The sequence below is a fragment of the Pollachius pollachius genome, assembly GCF_949987615.1.
Source record: "Pollachius pollachius genome assembly, chromosome: 19".
NCBI lineage: Eukaryota > Metazoa > Chordata > Actinopteri > Gadiformes > Gadidae > Pollachius > Pollachius pollachius.
The window spans coordinates 14,811,367-14,826,027 of NC_136952.1; the positions used below are offsets into that span (position 1 = coordinate 14,811,367).

Genomic DNA, 14,661 nt, shown 5'->3' on the forward strand with positions numbered 1-14,661 from the left:
ATTCAAAGAATGTACGTGAATATTGACTCTTGGCTGAAGGGGGCAAGAATCTACGCAGTATTATTTCTAAATGTTCAAAATGTATGCAATAACAGAGGCCTACGGTGAGACGTTTTAGCTTAGTCACTTTCGTTTGCTCGTTTCATTGCATGTACATTCATCATGGAATAAAATAAAAGTCAACATGTATGATGATGCCAACCATTTAGGCAGAACAGGTAACAGAACATGGAAACTATAACGTGTTTATAGGCCATAAAGGCCATAATGATAGTCTTAAAGCTATAGCTTTAAGACTTATTCAAGAGCCAAAGAAAAAAACTGTGATTGTTTTTTTTGGAGATACTTGATACGGGATTACATGAGCTAATTGGGCTAGATAAGGCTACAGGTTAGCTGGTTTAACAATTCATCGGATGCGACCCGAGTGCTCCCTGTATCCCGGGTACCATAATCTGATAAACCCTTGCCTCATCGGTGTGCTGAAGCGCGCGCGGCCAGCGCAATCAGCTGAGCGCTATCAATCCTATACGGTGTGGACAATGCATAGTATAGAAAGCAGCGAAATCTACGTAGGCTATGTTTGTGATAGGGTCTCACCCCAAGAACAGAGCTTGGGATGCATTGCATTTGTTATTTTCGGCATTTCGACCTCCTCTCGGTCAACTAAAACGCTGATCTCGGTTGGATCCAACGATGATATCTCAAGTCATGCGTCGGGTTTCATAATTTACTCTTACCTGCCCACTGTTTGGTTGGCAAGCTGTCGCATTCGATTGAATTGCTTCTTCATCTTGTATTTTCTGCGTTAACACCGATGGGTTGAGCGAGTCCACATATTTCATTGACACAAGTCAGATCTCCAAAGGAACGAGAATGAGACGGTTTACTCTGTACACATCCGAGTCTTACATCACTACAATATATCTTGTTAAATAAAAATGGGTGGGCTAATTTTTACTCATTCTGTGGCCTCTGTCATCCACCCCGCTGCCCAGAGATGCTGGAGCAATTTCTCCAAGAACCGAATGACAGCTCACGACACGACGCTATGCACTGTTGCATTGTGGGAAATGTAGTTCCAGCGGCCAAATCCGACTCTTGTACTAAATGTACAAATAGACCAAAAATCCTGATTATAATTAACTGTCCTTCAACATGGTAACATTTGTGCATATCCCTAGTTATAGTTCCTCTTTTTGTATTTAGTTCACAATAAAAAAAATCCCGTCAGGCTACTGAGCTAGGCTACATAAAAGCTGAATATAAGCCTATTCGATTTTTCTGCAGTCGATAACATTAGTCAGCTAAGTCGAAGGGTTGAAATTAGTCACTATATGAAAGCAGCTCGATACATACCACGACCAGCATAATGAATGCAGATGGCATCATCTGGTGGCGTGTTGGCTGAAAATCCACTCAAGGGAAAAAGAAAAAAAAGAAAACAACCCCCAACAATATTGACACCACTGTGTCAATATTTATATGATAATCGCATATTCATGACATACATAATATGAAAAAACATAATTTCAATTTTGGAAGACTTGAATTACCTTGTTTTTTGGTGAATGTCTCAATCTAAATTTGTTTGCCCTCCAGCCCGTAGGGTGTGCTCTGGTTCACTCAACGCTGTCCCTGATAATGGAAGAAGTGACAGGTTGAATGACACAAGACCGTCTGTGCACAAGAGCGAAAGTTAACTTTTCACTGCTGTATTTTCAGCACTATTTTCATAATTCATCATCGTACAACTGCATCTCCAATATCTACGAGGGAAACCTAAATTGCTCGATTTGGGACAATGCGGGACCGCACCAAAGAGTTAGGAAATGTAAGTTTCCAGAAGTATTGCTAACTTTAGCACTACCCGCTAGCCTGCAGTTTTTGTTAGGTTAACTCCCTTCTCTAGGTGTTGGTACTTACTGTCAATGTGTCTGTCTCGACCACTTGGTAAACACAAGCGAAATGACCTTTGTCAAAACTGTATTTATGTCTCAGTATTTATGTTAAGATACAATACATTTACAACTTCCGTTCAAACGTGCATGTATTTCCCATAAAGGGTGTGTGACAGACCAATGCCGTTTGTGTTATGGTGTGCTAATAGCCAGGATGTCTAGCGGCTCTTCAAACACTTCAGGGCTACATGAAGTGTATGACACATTTAGTCCCTGATTACTTGTCCTTGTTATCAGGCTGAGTGCTCCGATGAGGATGAGGAGGGTACGGCGTTGGTGGTGAAGCCGGGGACCTCGACAGCAAATGAGGAGAAAGAGAATGATGCTTATTTCAAGAAGGTGAGAATTCAATTCTAATATTTTCATGGTCACTCATTTTGATTGATTGTTTCTCATGGGAAGACGTTTGAATTGGGCAACACAAAGGACAATAATGTAAATAAACATTTATTTTTGGGCGGTCCTTAATTGGAAATATTTGCAGCCAATATATTTTTTTGTTAGGCTAGTATTATATATCAGACTGGGAACATGCAACATATTCACAATAGTGGTCTATCTATACAATAAAAGTTGTGCAAGGTGAAAGAACTAACAACTGGTATGATTGCTGAATTGTAAAATTCTTGATGCCAAGGTGCTGGAAATTCGGAACGGACTTGAGTCAATCAAAAAGAAGGTGGGGGAGCTGGAAAATAAACAGAAGACTGTCCTGGGCGAGCCACTCCCAGAGGAGAGTAAGTAACCATTGTAGTCCTTGTTGGATTTTTGTTTTAAATCTTGAATATCAAGATTAAGCTGTATCGGCTGTAACCCTAACCCTAACCCAATACTCAAGTTCAGAAATCGTTATTCGGAGTAGAAGAAACGATTTTGGAGGCATTGCATGGCAAAGAATTGCAAAACATAACGCAACCAGCAGTTTCCAGACTGCACAGGTTTGGAATTCTTAAGTTCAAGCCGGCTACCTAGTGTGGCTCAGAGCAGGGCAGTGTGCAGACATTGTATGAAGTGTAAAGGATCTTACCCTATTCCCTCTGTGATATTACCATCCATTCATAATCTTATTTCCTGAGCCTTCACTGGTGAGCCAATGCGGCGGGGCTTCGAGTGCTGGGGTACCCCTAGGATAGCCACCCCTAGAACCCCCAGAAATGTCAGTGGTTTATTTAGAGATTATTTTGAATTTTCCGTTTTTGGTAAAGCAGGTGATGACACAAAAAAACCTCTCTAGATATATATTATAGGGTTCTCGAAAAAAACAATGCAATAAGTGGCGCTGCGCAACCACGTAACATTATTAAATAGGGCTGCTGTGACGAAGACATTTACTTTCTGCAATTGTTTTTTTCTAATTGGTGGATGCATGTTTTATTGGAATAACGCTACAAAAAGAAAAACTGCAATATCACGTAAGTGCTGTGTGGAGGAAGTCTGTGGCTATCGGATCCACTCTCGGTAAGAGGCCGACTTGGTTACAGCAAAGCTTCAATGTAAAGCAGCTCGCACACTAAACGAGCCACGTAGCGCCGCGTCGGGCAACAGCGATTTTAGGTCTTGTTCAATATAATGAGTGGCAATGGCGCTGCGATGCGTGCCAAGGTGCTGCGATGCTTGCCAAGGTTTGAGCAGTACTGGAAGTCATAGCGCGGCTGTAGGGCGGGGACGATGTTCAAGCTCTTGTAGCTATTGTAAACATGACCCACTTAAAGTTCCAATGAAGACACACTGCTTTAAACTTATATTCACTCCTTCACTAAAGTTCAGGGAACATTTGAAACCAAGTTGCAAGTTGGTTATCACGATTTTACCTTTTTCACAGGTTTGAAGAGGGATATCCAGACCCTCCGAGAAGAGATCAAGAACACTGCGAGTCAGATCCAGAAGAAACTCAAGAGTGAGTGGAGGAATAAACTTGCTTGCATTGCCATACCCCACACAAACCTTTCTTCATTAATCTTTTTTTTTTTTTTGAGCAGCTATTGAACCCAAGAAAGGAGAGGATGATGGGAAATATGTAGCCATCAACTTGAGGATGCAAAGGACACAGGTGAGGCCGTTGTTGGTAATCAAAATGTTATTTAAAAGAACTGCTCAACACGTTATTCCAAATGTAGTGATCGATTCCATCCAACGCATTGTTTCATGGACTGACTGAGTTTCCTCGGTGCCGCCAGCACGGGGTCTTGTCCAGGGAGTTTGTGGAGCTGATGGGACACTGCAACACCATCCAGGCTGACTACAGAGATCGCAACATGGAAAGAATAAAGCGGCAATTTAAGATCAGTGAGTCTGTCAGTCGTTGGTCTTAGGCCCGGATTGCATTGAGTCATCTACAAGATTAAACATTTTTGTCATGCCTGATGGGGCTTTAGAACTTGAATTATTCCTCAGAGGTGAATGTTGATGTCCAGGGCAAACGTGTTTGAATCCAACCCTAAACGTATGCATCTTCTTTGTCTTGGACACTTTGATTTAGTCATGTAGTGAACTAGAAAAGCAGTACTCGGCGTTGGCGGTATTGTTAGCCCTACAGTCGTCATTCATGTGTCGTCTTTCTTGGCCTCACAAATGTGAATGGCCGGTTCTGTCTCCTGGGTCTCTTCAGCCGGCACCGACGTCACCGACGATCAGCTGGAAGACATGATTGCGAGTGGGCAAACAGATGTTTTCACACAGAACGTGAGTGGATGGAGTTGGGTGGCTATCAACCACATACCAGGACTCCCTTCTGTCTCAGCGACACACTTTGTAAACATGATTAAGATATAATAACTGACAACTATGTTTTTACTTCCCTACAACCTATGATTATGAGCAGTATTCCCACTTCCAAAGGCTATGAGCACCCTTAGGTTGGTCTCGTTGTTGACCTCCTTAGGAACCCTGGCCACCCGCTGGGGACATAACTTGTTTTGATGGCTGCAGTACACAAGTGTCATATCAACAACAACAACAACAAAGCAAGGCTAACTCTTCCCCCACATGTGCAGATCCTGAGCGACGTCAAAGCCACCAAGCAGGCGCTGAATGAGATCGAGACGCGGTGCGAAGAGATCCTGAAGCTGGAGAAGAGCATCCGGGACCTGCACGACATGTTCCAGTACCTGGCCATGGAGGTGGAGGCGCAGGTGAGGCTCCGGCACCGCTGTGTGCTCGTCCAGGGATGGTGAGGAATGGTTTCCGCTCTGAGCCCCGCTCCTCTCGGTCATGTGCAGGGGGAGACAGTGAACCGGATCGAATCCAACATCCTCCAGTCTTCGAACTATGTAGAGAAGGCCAGGATGGACGTGGAGAAGGCGGTCACATATCAAAAGAAAGCCCGCAAGGTACGTGTAACGGTCATCTTCGTGGGGTTATGTTCAGCTCGTTGGATATGCCTTTGATCTGACTCCTCTTTTTCTCTCCTGCAGAAGAAGATTTGGCTTGCGGTTTGTTGCGCCATTCTCCTCCTTATCGTCATAATTTCATTGGCTGCCAGTCTCGGCGGATGAAACAGGCTGTGAGTCCAAGTCCCTTGTATCCCCCCCCCCCCCCCCCTCTTTTCTACAATAACCCCCTACTTGCTGTAGGTGAGCAGGTCAATGGGTTCTGCCTTTATTGGAACATATTGTAATCCCCAAGCTTTTCCACCAACGTTGTCTTCCTCTCTTAACCTCTGCCCTACCGTCGCCCTGGCCATGTTGAAGAGATGCTCTCTCTAACCTTTTAACCAGTGCCTTCTCACAGGCCCACATTCAGGTGCTCCCCCCCCCCCCCCCCCCACACACACACAGTCGCCCCAGACAAACGGACACGTGGATTACTGCATATTGCATTTCCATGTTTCCCCCCTCCCCCAAAATGCCTGTGAGCAAGGAAGAATGCAGTATTTGATACACTGAAATGGCTTATTATACTGTACTCAGGAAAGTTACTTGTAGAGTATTCTTGTTACACGATTGATAATGAATTATGAAAGACGACACTAGATGGTTCTTTTGAAAAAGGCATATATAGAGACTAATATAAATGTACATAGGCCTTTTTATTTTGCTAGTGTTGGGGAACAATTTCTTTGTAAATAAGAAATGTGCACATCTGGAGATACTAGCCCAAGCATTGGAACAAACTATAAAGTGACAAGTGCAGGTCCTCTATCATTTTCACTCACTTATTTATATTTGTATTGTGTGTTGCTTTATAAAAACAAACAGCAATGTCTCGTTAGGAACTCTTTTTTACAGGTTTTAAAACTGCTTTACCATTTTGCAAGGTCGAAATTGGTGAGAATGAAGTCAATTAATGTATTGCACCGATATTATCAAGAAGGGATGAGGTTTGTGCTGTAACTGCTTGCTTTCACATCAACCATTGGATTTTTTAATATTGTTTAGCAACTTCAATGCTGTATTCATGCTTTACACAGGGCCCTGAAATGTTCCTTTAAATCAGTGATATCCTCCTGGGTGAGCATTTTTAGCATCTGTTTTTGATTTAACAGTTGGAACTGTTCAATAACCAGGGACTTATGCACAACATGTGGAAAACCTAAAGATAACTTCCTTTTGTATGAAATTTCCTTAAAGGCTGCCTCTGAGGTGGAAATGTGCCGTGAACACAAACTGGATGCTAGCGACTTGGTCTGTGTAACTGTATATTGATGACATTTAAATTTTGTATACAGCCCATGCCACTTATTCTGATGTTTTAAAATAAAAATCTGTCATGTTCTACAATATCGTCCTCTGGTCTTTTCAATACTTATGGGCCATGGAAGTTATCAATATTTGCAAAAGTAGATTCCTCTTGTCAGAAGGCTTAAATATTGAATCAATGTTTAGATGCCATGGGCAATTCCGCCTGTTTGAAAGAACAGGATTACTCCCGCTGTCGTTTGCCAGCATAGGTAGAGGATCCGCGACCTACTCGCAGCAGTTGTCCCCTTATTTGTCCAGCTTCACCTAACTTTTCTGTTGTTTGTCATTAATGGTTGCAATTCTAAGCAGTTATCTTCTTCACTGCGGCGTTAGATTTTCAGAGATACAAGCATAATTCATGGGAACGAGACAACCGGTAATTAACGCTGCTTATCAATGATTGGCCACAGGAAGTGTCATTTTCTGCAACAATGTTTGTGGACTTTACGCAAGAGTAGTTTATATAAACCTTACGCCTCCATGGTGCAACCACACATCGATACAGCCGTAGTATCAAACCAACTAGTTTCAACATATCGCTTAGTGTGGACCTTGCTTCCTAGCTTAAGGGAACTAGACTGGTGAAAGGCTAATAGCACTACAGCCACATTCAATTGGGTTTCCCATTTCAAAGACGACGCCCATCATTTTATAAATTGAGACGCCACAAAAACATTTCACTTGGATGACATACATTTCTTGTAAGACCTGAACCAATCGTAATAAATTAACATCCTCAAACACCGTTTCAGAAGCCATTCACAAATAGAGTTAACATCTTTCAAGAATACTACACTACAAAAATCATTGCCTCCAAGAATACAAAAAAAACAGTAAACTTTTGGTCTTTTTATTCAACTCTCTTTTCAATAATTCAAGTAAAACGATATGGAATTACAAGGGAACAAAAAGGAATGTAACAAACGAAATCAAGATTAGACCATCACCATAAACTACCCATTCCCTCAAAATAGCACCCTGCCCCAAAATTATTTAGACAAAAACCAGTCAACGTGAATTGACCATTAACATTGTTATCTGGAACTGTACCAGTATTTTTATTCACATATTTTGTTGAGGTTCATTACAGGAAAGAGCAATGAATTCATGGCAACAGTACAATATCAGATGGAAAAGAATCAACAGAAAAGAAAAATAAGATTTGGTTGCACATCCTTGTTTGTTTGTAGGGGGACATTTCATTTTTTAGCAAATAGCTTCTTGTGTTCACCGCCCACATTTTCAAGAGTTTCAGAAGGCAAATCGAGGTTCATAACCCTTTTGGCCATACAGGCACTCTTATTGTCAATAACAATGATTCATGGCCCTCTTTTTCAGAATCAATTCATGACCAGGTTGACCATAATAGAACTTGGGAAACTTAAGAAAAAGCAAAAAAGAAGACCATGATCCTGCTGCATGCCTGCAGTCCAAGGGAGCCAAAAGAATATCTGGAAATGGAGTTGGGTTGGAGACGCTCAGGGCTCTGAAATGCATTGCGAGGTCCCAGTAATGTAGCAGATGATTGAGGCTGCTGTAAAAAAAAAAAAAAAAAAAAAAAAAAAACTTAACTACATGACAACGCGTTCAGAAGCGATGGGGCCATTTATCAGATGTGCAAAGAATAAATGCAAGGCTGGATTTAAAATGACAGGACCAAAACATGGAACGCAAGAAGAAACAAAACAAAAGCCCCCCCCTCCCCCCCCTCAAGGACAAGCTCCAGCATAGTGCAGAAAAGATCACATTTACAGATCGATTCTCTTCCCGATACCCTGGAAGAAATAATAAAATATCCATAACTTATCAACCGACTACAAAACAATAGTCCCAACAGCCAACAAATATTTCAGAACCCAACCGTCTAAAAACCTTCAACTAACAAGACATCTGCTCTCTGAAAAAGTATTTTCTTGTTTGTTGCACAAATGGTCTTTCATTAATAACCCCGTCAGAGGGTGCAAGTTAATCCCACCTTTAACACTTGAGTATTTTTTCCAGTCTTTTAAATGATTACAGTACTTAAGTGTGAATCCACAACAACTTGTGTTTTATCACCTCACTCGTATTCAACCCACCCCCCCAGGGGCGTGTCCACTGTCTGATCCCTCCCGAGCAGTGCTCCCCACTACCGACCCCACACAGGGCGCCTTCTGTTAGTCTTTTTTAGTTCCCCCCCCATGAGTCCGACATCTCTGAGCCATCCCCCAGGAGACGATGGCCGTACTGGCGAGGAGACCAGCTCCCGATGGGAGGGGGGGTGGGGGGGGGGAGGAGACCCAAGAGACGGGGAGACCCGCTGGCGTGGACGCCGTCACAGTACTCTCGCGCTTTTATTTTGTAGCGAAAAACAAAAAGCGGCAACGTCGTGGAGGTCGTGTCATGCGCTCCCCGCGGTGCCCCGGAGCAGCACCCTCCCTTTTCTTCTAGGCGTGTGATCTTCCCGGCGGCGCTCCCGGTCAGGTCTTGTTGTGGCGCTGCTGGCCGGCCGAGGACCTCGTGCTGCTGGCCGAGGAGCGGGTGCTGGCGGCCGGGGAGCGGGCGTGCACCGCCGCCAGCGCCGCCACGCTCCGCAGCACGCGGTCCGGTGTGCCCTCCGCCCCCGAGCTGCTGCTGGCCTCCTGGGAGAGCTTGTGGGACCGCCTGCTGCTCCGCCGCCGGCCCTCCCCCGAGCGGCTCCCCCTGTCCTTCCTGTCTCTGCGCGTGGAGCAGCGCTCCGAGCTGCGCTCCCGCTCGCTGCCCGAGGACGCGGCCCGGGAGCGGGACCCCCGGGGGCCCGTGCTCTGGGAGCTGAGGCTAGGCGAGCGTCGGCTGCTGCCGCTGCTGCTGCGGCTCCGGCTGCTGCGCCCGCCGCCGCCGCCCTCGCTGCTGCCGCTGCTGCAGGCGCTGTGGCCCCGCGACGACTCGCCCTCCTTCCCCTCCTTCTTCCCCCGGCTCCTCTTGTACTCCGTCCCCTCCAGGGGGGGCAGGAGGGACCCAGGACAGCGGCGGGTGGAGCGCGAGGCGCGGCCTGACTGGCCGGGCGTGGAGGGCTTGCTGCTGCTGGCTCTGTTGTTGCCGCTGTTCACCGAGTTGGTCTGGGGCGGGGCCGCTAAGCTTTTGGATTTGGGCTTCTTGTCAGCTGCCGGGGAGCTCCCGGCAGTCCTGGGGTCTTTCCTCAGCGTGTGCCCGGGGGTGTCCACCCGCCCCTTCATGGCCAGCAGCTTGGCCGCCGCGTTCAGGGCCGAGCACCTCTTCCCCAGGACCTCCGGCTCCGGGGGCACGCTGTTGGCCGGGGGCTTCCCGTGCTTGCCGGTGGTCCTCACCGACGACGCGTCGCTGCCGGACTCCCCGCCCGTGGACACGGCGGCGTTGCGTCTCTCCGAGCTCCGGGTGGTCCTCTTCCTGGGCCGGTTGCCCTCGCTGACGCAGCGGTCCTGCAGCCCGCGCTTGGCCGAGCGGGTGAGCCGGTGCTCCTTCCGGTCCGAAGAGCGGTCCGAAGAGGAGGAAGAGGAGGGCGAGCGGGAGTGTCTCCTCTGCGAGGCCGCGGGGTGCTTCTTGCCCTGCTCCCTGCCCGGCCGCCCCTTCTCCTTCTCCTGCTGCTGCTGCCTCCCCCCGGGCCCGGGGGAGGCATCCAGACGCCTCTTCTTGGCGGGGTGCCGGTTCTCGTAGGTCTTCCTGTGGTGCGCCCGGCGGGTGAGCGTGGCCGTGGAGCAGCCCGAGGACGGCGAGGAGGAGCGGGCCGAGTCCCGGCTGCTGTGGCGACTTCGGGATCTCTTGGGGCCGGAAGCCTTCTCGTCTCCGTCGCTCTCCTGCTTGGACCCTCGCCCGGGAACAGCTGCAGTGGGTTTGGAATCGGGGCGAGGGGACGCTGGGGGCGCCTTCTCCTCCGAACTCTCCGTGGCGTTCTTCTCGGGCTGAGAGCTGGACGCCTCTGCCTTGTCGTCTTCAACGGGAGCTCCACTGTCTGTTTTGGCTTCCAAAGCGTTGGTGTTCTTTATGGCTTCCTTCTCAGAATCCATATTGGACACTGGCTCTGGTGGAGAAGGGGCCAAGCAGTCAGCCGAGGGGGCCGGCGTGGGTCCCTGGGGCCGGCCCTTGGTCTGGGCGGACGACGATGCCTCCGAGGGTGTGTCATTGGAGGCCTCCTTCTGCACTGGAGAGGGGACGACTGCGGGGGCGATGGAGGGACGAGGAACTGTCCCAGTTGCTGTTTCTGTGGACCCGGGTACAGCAGCAGTAGCTGGAGTGTCCTGGGTATTAGGCGAGACCTCGGTCGGCGTGTCAACAGTGGTAGGTTCTACCGTGGAAGATGAAGACGCCGAGGCTGATTTCAGAGGGGCTTGCGCTGCCACGGGGCTGGAAGTCCCCCCTGGTCTCTGCTCTGCTTCTTCCACTCCCTTTGAGGAAGGGGATGGTGTTGCTGTCTTTGCAGAGGTTGCTGGGGTGGTGATGTTTGCATGCCGAGAAACGGTAGAAGCCGGAGAATTAACCATAACAGGCTTGGTCAGGGATGTGGTTTGTGTGAGCGTTGTAAGTGGGGCTGCAGTTGCTGCCGTCTCAGGTTTTTTTTTTGGTGGATAGGGGGTGATTGGTTCCTGAGGGACAGTTGTGGTTGGCCCTGCAGGTTCAGTAACTTTATTCACGGTGGACAACGAAGGGGCGATAGCGATGGCCTTTTCGTCCGCTGATGACTTCACGGCAGTGTGTGATGCGTGACTGTTTGAGGCCGAGGAAATCGCTTGGTCCACATTTAACACGGTTCCTGATGTAGGCGAAGAGGTGGTGGTGGTGGTGGTGGTAGTAGATTGAGAGGGTGTTGCAGAAGGCAGGGCCGAGGAAGGGGCCATGTTTTTCACAAATGTACTCTCGCACGCTGGTAACGTCGAACAGTTTGTTTTTGAGAGTGTGACACAGCCTTTTGCGGGAGGAGCCGATACAGCAGCAGCATCTGAAGTAACTTCTACTGAAGCGACATCGGAAGGTGTAGCGTGCAACGGTCTGGAGGCTGGTATGGAGGCCGTTGTAGATAACGATGTTGATGACGTTGTTGATACCGGCATTGATCTTTCAATGGGTGGGGAAGTTGTTTTTATTGTCGTGGAGCCGCCGTTAACTTCAGATGTGGTAGCTGTCAGCGCTTGTTTAGTAGCTGGGATGGCGGCAGAGGCTGTAGTGATGGTAGGAACTGGAGCTGGCACAGCTGTGGTCGTGACCAGATCAGAGACTGGTGGGGTCGATGACGGTGGAGGGGGAGCAAACACAGGCAATCGGGCTGGATCTGCGGCAGGACCAGACAAGTTTGTGGGGCTGGGTTTGGGATTCTGCTCTCTTGGGGATGGGCAGATGGGTGATGGCTGGAGGACAGAAGCTGCTAGACCAGATGTGGTCTTCATATCTGTTTTCTCCAACTTGGAGGGAAGAGAAGCCTGACTGGGGCCAACGACAGTCTCTACTGGAGGGGTGGGTAGGGGCTTAGAGGGCAGGGAAGCCTGACTGGGGCTAACAACAATCTGTACTGGAGGGGTGGATAGGGGCTTAGAGGGCAGGGAAGCCTGACTGGGGCTAACAACAATCTGTACTGGAGGGGTGGGTGGGGGCTTAGAGGGCTTAGAAGCCTGACTGGGGCCATCAGCTGTCTTTACTGTAGGGGTGGGTGGGGGCTTGGAGGGGAGGGAAGCCTTACTGGGGCCATCAGCTGTCTTTACTGTAGGGGTGGGTGGGGGCTTGGAGGGGAGGGAAGCCTTACTGGGGTCATCAACTGTCTTTACTGTAGGGGTGGGTGGGGGCTTGGAGGGGAGGGAAGCCTTACTGGGGCCATCGACTGTCTTTACTGTAGGGGTGGGTGGGGGCTTGGAGGGGAGTGAAGCCTTACTGGGGCCATCGACTGTCTTTACTGTAGGGGTGGGTGGGGGCTTGGAGGGGAGGGAAGCCTTACTGGGGCCAACAACAGTCTCTGCTGGAGGGGTGGGCAGGGGCTTAGAAGCCTGACTGGGGCCAACGACACTCTGAATCTGAGGGGTGGGTAGGGGCTTAGAGGGGAGGGAAGCCTTAATGGGACCAACAACTGGAAGGGTGGATAGGGGCTTGGAGGGCAGGGAAGCCTTAATGGGGTCAACAACAGTCTTTACTGGAGGGGCAGGGAGGGTCTTGGTGGGGGGCGACTGAACCTGTGAGCTACCAGGCTTCTGAGTGGTGTTCTTTGACCCTGGATCAGGACTGGCAGTGGTTTTATTATTAGGTTTCTGTCCTGCAATGTCTGGCACAAGTGAGGCGTCCTTTCGGGGACGCCCCCTCCTGCGTTTGGGAGAGATGGTGGGGCTGGCCTCGGCCTTGGGTGGGGGGGGCAAGGGCTGGACTGAGGGCGAGGGAGGAGTCTTAGGAGGTCTTCCTCGTTTCCTTTTCACTGGCGTAGCAGCGACAGAGTTCTCGCTGGGAGCCGTCCCAGAGGTGGCGGCGGCGGCGGGGTCTCTGCCGGGCGGCGTGTCCGTCTTCCTGGGCGGCCCGGCGCCCCGGCCGCGGCCCAGCTGGTGCTGCTGCTCGCTCAGCTGGGCCGCCATGCGGGACTCCGTCTCCAGGCGGCGCCGCACAGGGAGGTTCCTCAGTACTGGCATGTCCGGAGAGGCGTGGGGCGGGGAGTAGGGGTGGTAGCCCCGAGGATGGGGGGTGGGGAGAGCGGGGCCGTGGTCCTGGTCCTTACAGGGGGGCCCTTTGGGTTTGCTCTCGGGGCTCTGGGGGACGGCGTCAGAGGCAGAGGCGGAGCCCCCCGCCTGCTCCTCCGCGGCTTCCTCCGAGGAGCCGTGGCCGCCCGTGCCACTGGCCCGCCTCCGCCTCTTGCGTGGCTCCTTGTCCGTCACCACGGTGACCAGCCTGCCGGGGAGCTTCCGGAGGACCTTGGCGGAGGGCGAGTCCTCCGACAGCCCCTTGAGGACCTCCCCATCCGCAGACTGGCGCTTGCGGGGCGAGCGGGAGCTGGCCGGAGGAGGGCCGAGGGCGTCCCGCTCCGTGGTGTCCTCTCTGGCCGAGTACATCTGGTGGTCCACGGGGCAGTTGGACTCCAATGGCGAGACCACTGTCGCGGACCTCTCTTTCGAGCCCGTCTTTTCCTCTTTCTCCTTGCTAGCCCCCTTCTCCTCCTTACTAGCCCCCATCTCCTCCTCACTAGCCACCTTCTCCTTACTAGCCACCTTCTCCTCACTAGCCACCTTCTCCTTATTAGCCACCTTCTCTTTACTACAGGGCTCCTCCCTCTCAGTAGTGACCTGCTTCTCCGCCCTCTCCTCCTTCCCCCTGGGCTCCGGAGCGGCAGAATGCTGACACTCTGTCGGCCCGTCGGCGTGGGGTCTCCCCTTGGCCGGGGACGAGGGGGCAGGGAAAGGCACTGGGCCGGAGGCGGAGCGATTCAGAGTCCTGCCTTTAGCGGGCTCTCTGGTGGGGGAGGAGTCTTTAGCGTGTTTGGAGGAGGCGGGGCTCTTAGTGTTGGGGTCTGTGCGGGTCGGGCTGGCGGTGCTGGTGCTGGGGGGGGAAGCAGCCGCAGCCGCAGCAGCCGCAGCAGCCGCCACCGCAGAGTCTTTGGACGGCGGTCTGCCTCTCAGGCCGGAGCGGGGTCTCTCAGGCACTTCTCGGGAGGGCGGCGGCGGGCTGGGCTCGGGCTCCGGGGATGCGCCCCGCAGCCGGCCGCTGGTCCTGGTGGAGGTGGCGCTCTTGTCTTTGGGCTTCCGGCCCCGGCGGGCGGGGGTCACCACGGGGGTCTCCACGGAGGCGGGCGGCGACGACATGTCGTCGTCCGAGGAGGCGTTGTGCTTCAGGCCCTCTTCCTTGGCCTGATCCAGTCCCTTCCGGGCGGCCTCCACTTGTTCCTGGGAACAAGGAGAGCTCGGTTCACATTGGCTCAAAAGGACAACGTGGATCAAAGGAGGTCATAAGAGCCTCAGCTAATGATGCAACTCCCTCTATCAGTTAAGCCTGATAAAATGAAGTAGAGTACGGCACCAACACTGCCATTGTCAAGGCTGTGGTTCAATGGGTGAACACAATGGGTG

The 14,661-nt window shown here is 50.9% G+C and overlaps 2 protein-coding genes across 3 annotated transcripts in view; one reads left to right on the plus strand and one right to left on the minus strand.

The window, feature by feature from the left end:
- Positions 1-1,659: 1,659 nt before the first annotated feature.
- stx4 (syntaxin 4) lies at positions 1,660-6,670 on the plus strand. Its single transcript, XM_079756448.1, has 10 exons — positions 1,660-1,834; positions 2,199-2,300; positions 2,599-2,698; positions 3,784-3,858; positions 3,941-4,011; positions 4,139-4,247; positions 4,570-4,643; positions 4,955-5,092; positions 5,180-5,290; positions 5,375-6,670. The coding sequence occupies exons 1-10, from the start codon at positions 1,805-1,807 to the stop codon at positions 5,453-5,455; spliced, it is 891 nt and encodes a 296-aa protein (XP_079612574.1). The 5' UTR covers positions 1,660-1,804; the 3' UTR covers positions 5,456-6,670.
- An 823-nt stretch (positions 6,671-7,493) lies between these two features.
- Positions 7,494-14,661, minus strand: part of srcap (Snf2-related CREBBP activator protein) — a 31,011-nt gene continuing 23,843 nt past the window's right edge. For both annotated transcript variants that reach the window (XM_079756693.1, XM_079756692.1), the window contains one exon: positions 7,494-14,478. In XM_079756693.1, coding sequence (XP_079612819.1) covers positions 9,100-14,478 — 5,379 coding nt within the window. In that variant the 3' untranslated portion in view covers positions 7,494-9,099. The remainder of the gene's footprint in view (positions 14,479-14,661) is intronic.

Coding starts and splice junctions, on each gene's coding strand:
- stx4 (XM_079756448.1), top strand. CDS start 1,805: ATGCGGGACCGCACCAAAGAGTTAGGAAAT. Junction 4,644..4,954: donor CAGATGTTTTCACACAGAAC/GTGAGTGGATGG, acceptor CCACATGTGCAG/ATCCTGAGCGACGTCAAAGC. Junction 5,291..5,374: donor ATCAAAAGAAAGCCCGCAAG/GTACGTGTAACG, acceptor TCTCTCCTGCAG/AAGAAGATTTGGCTTGCGGT.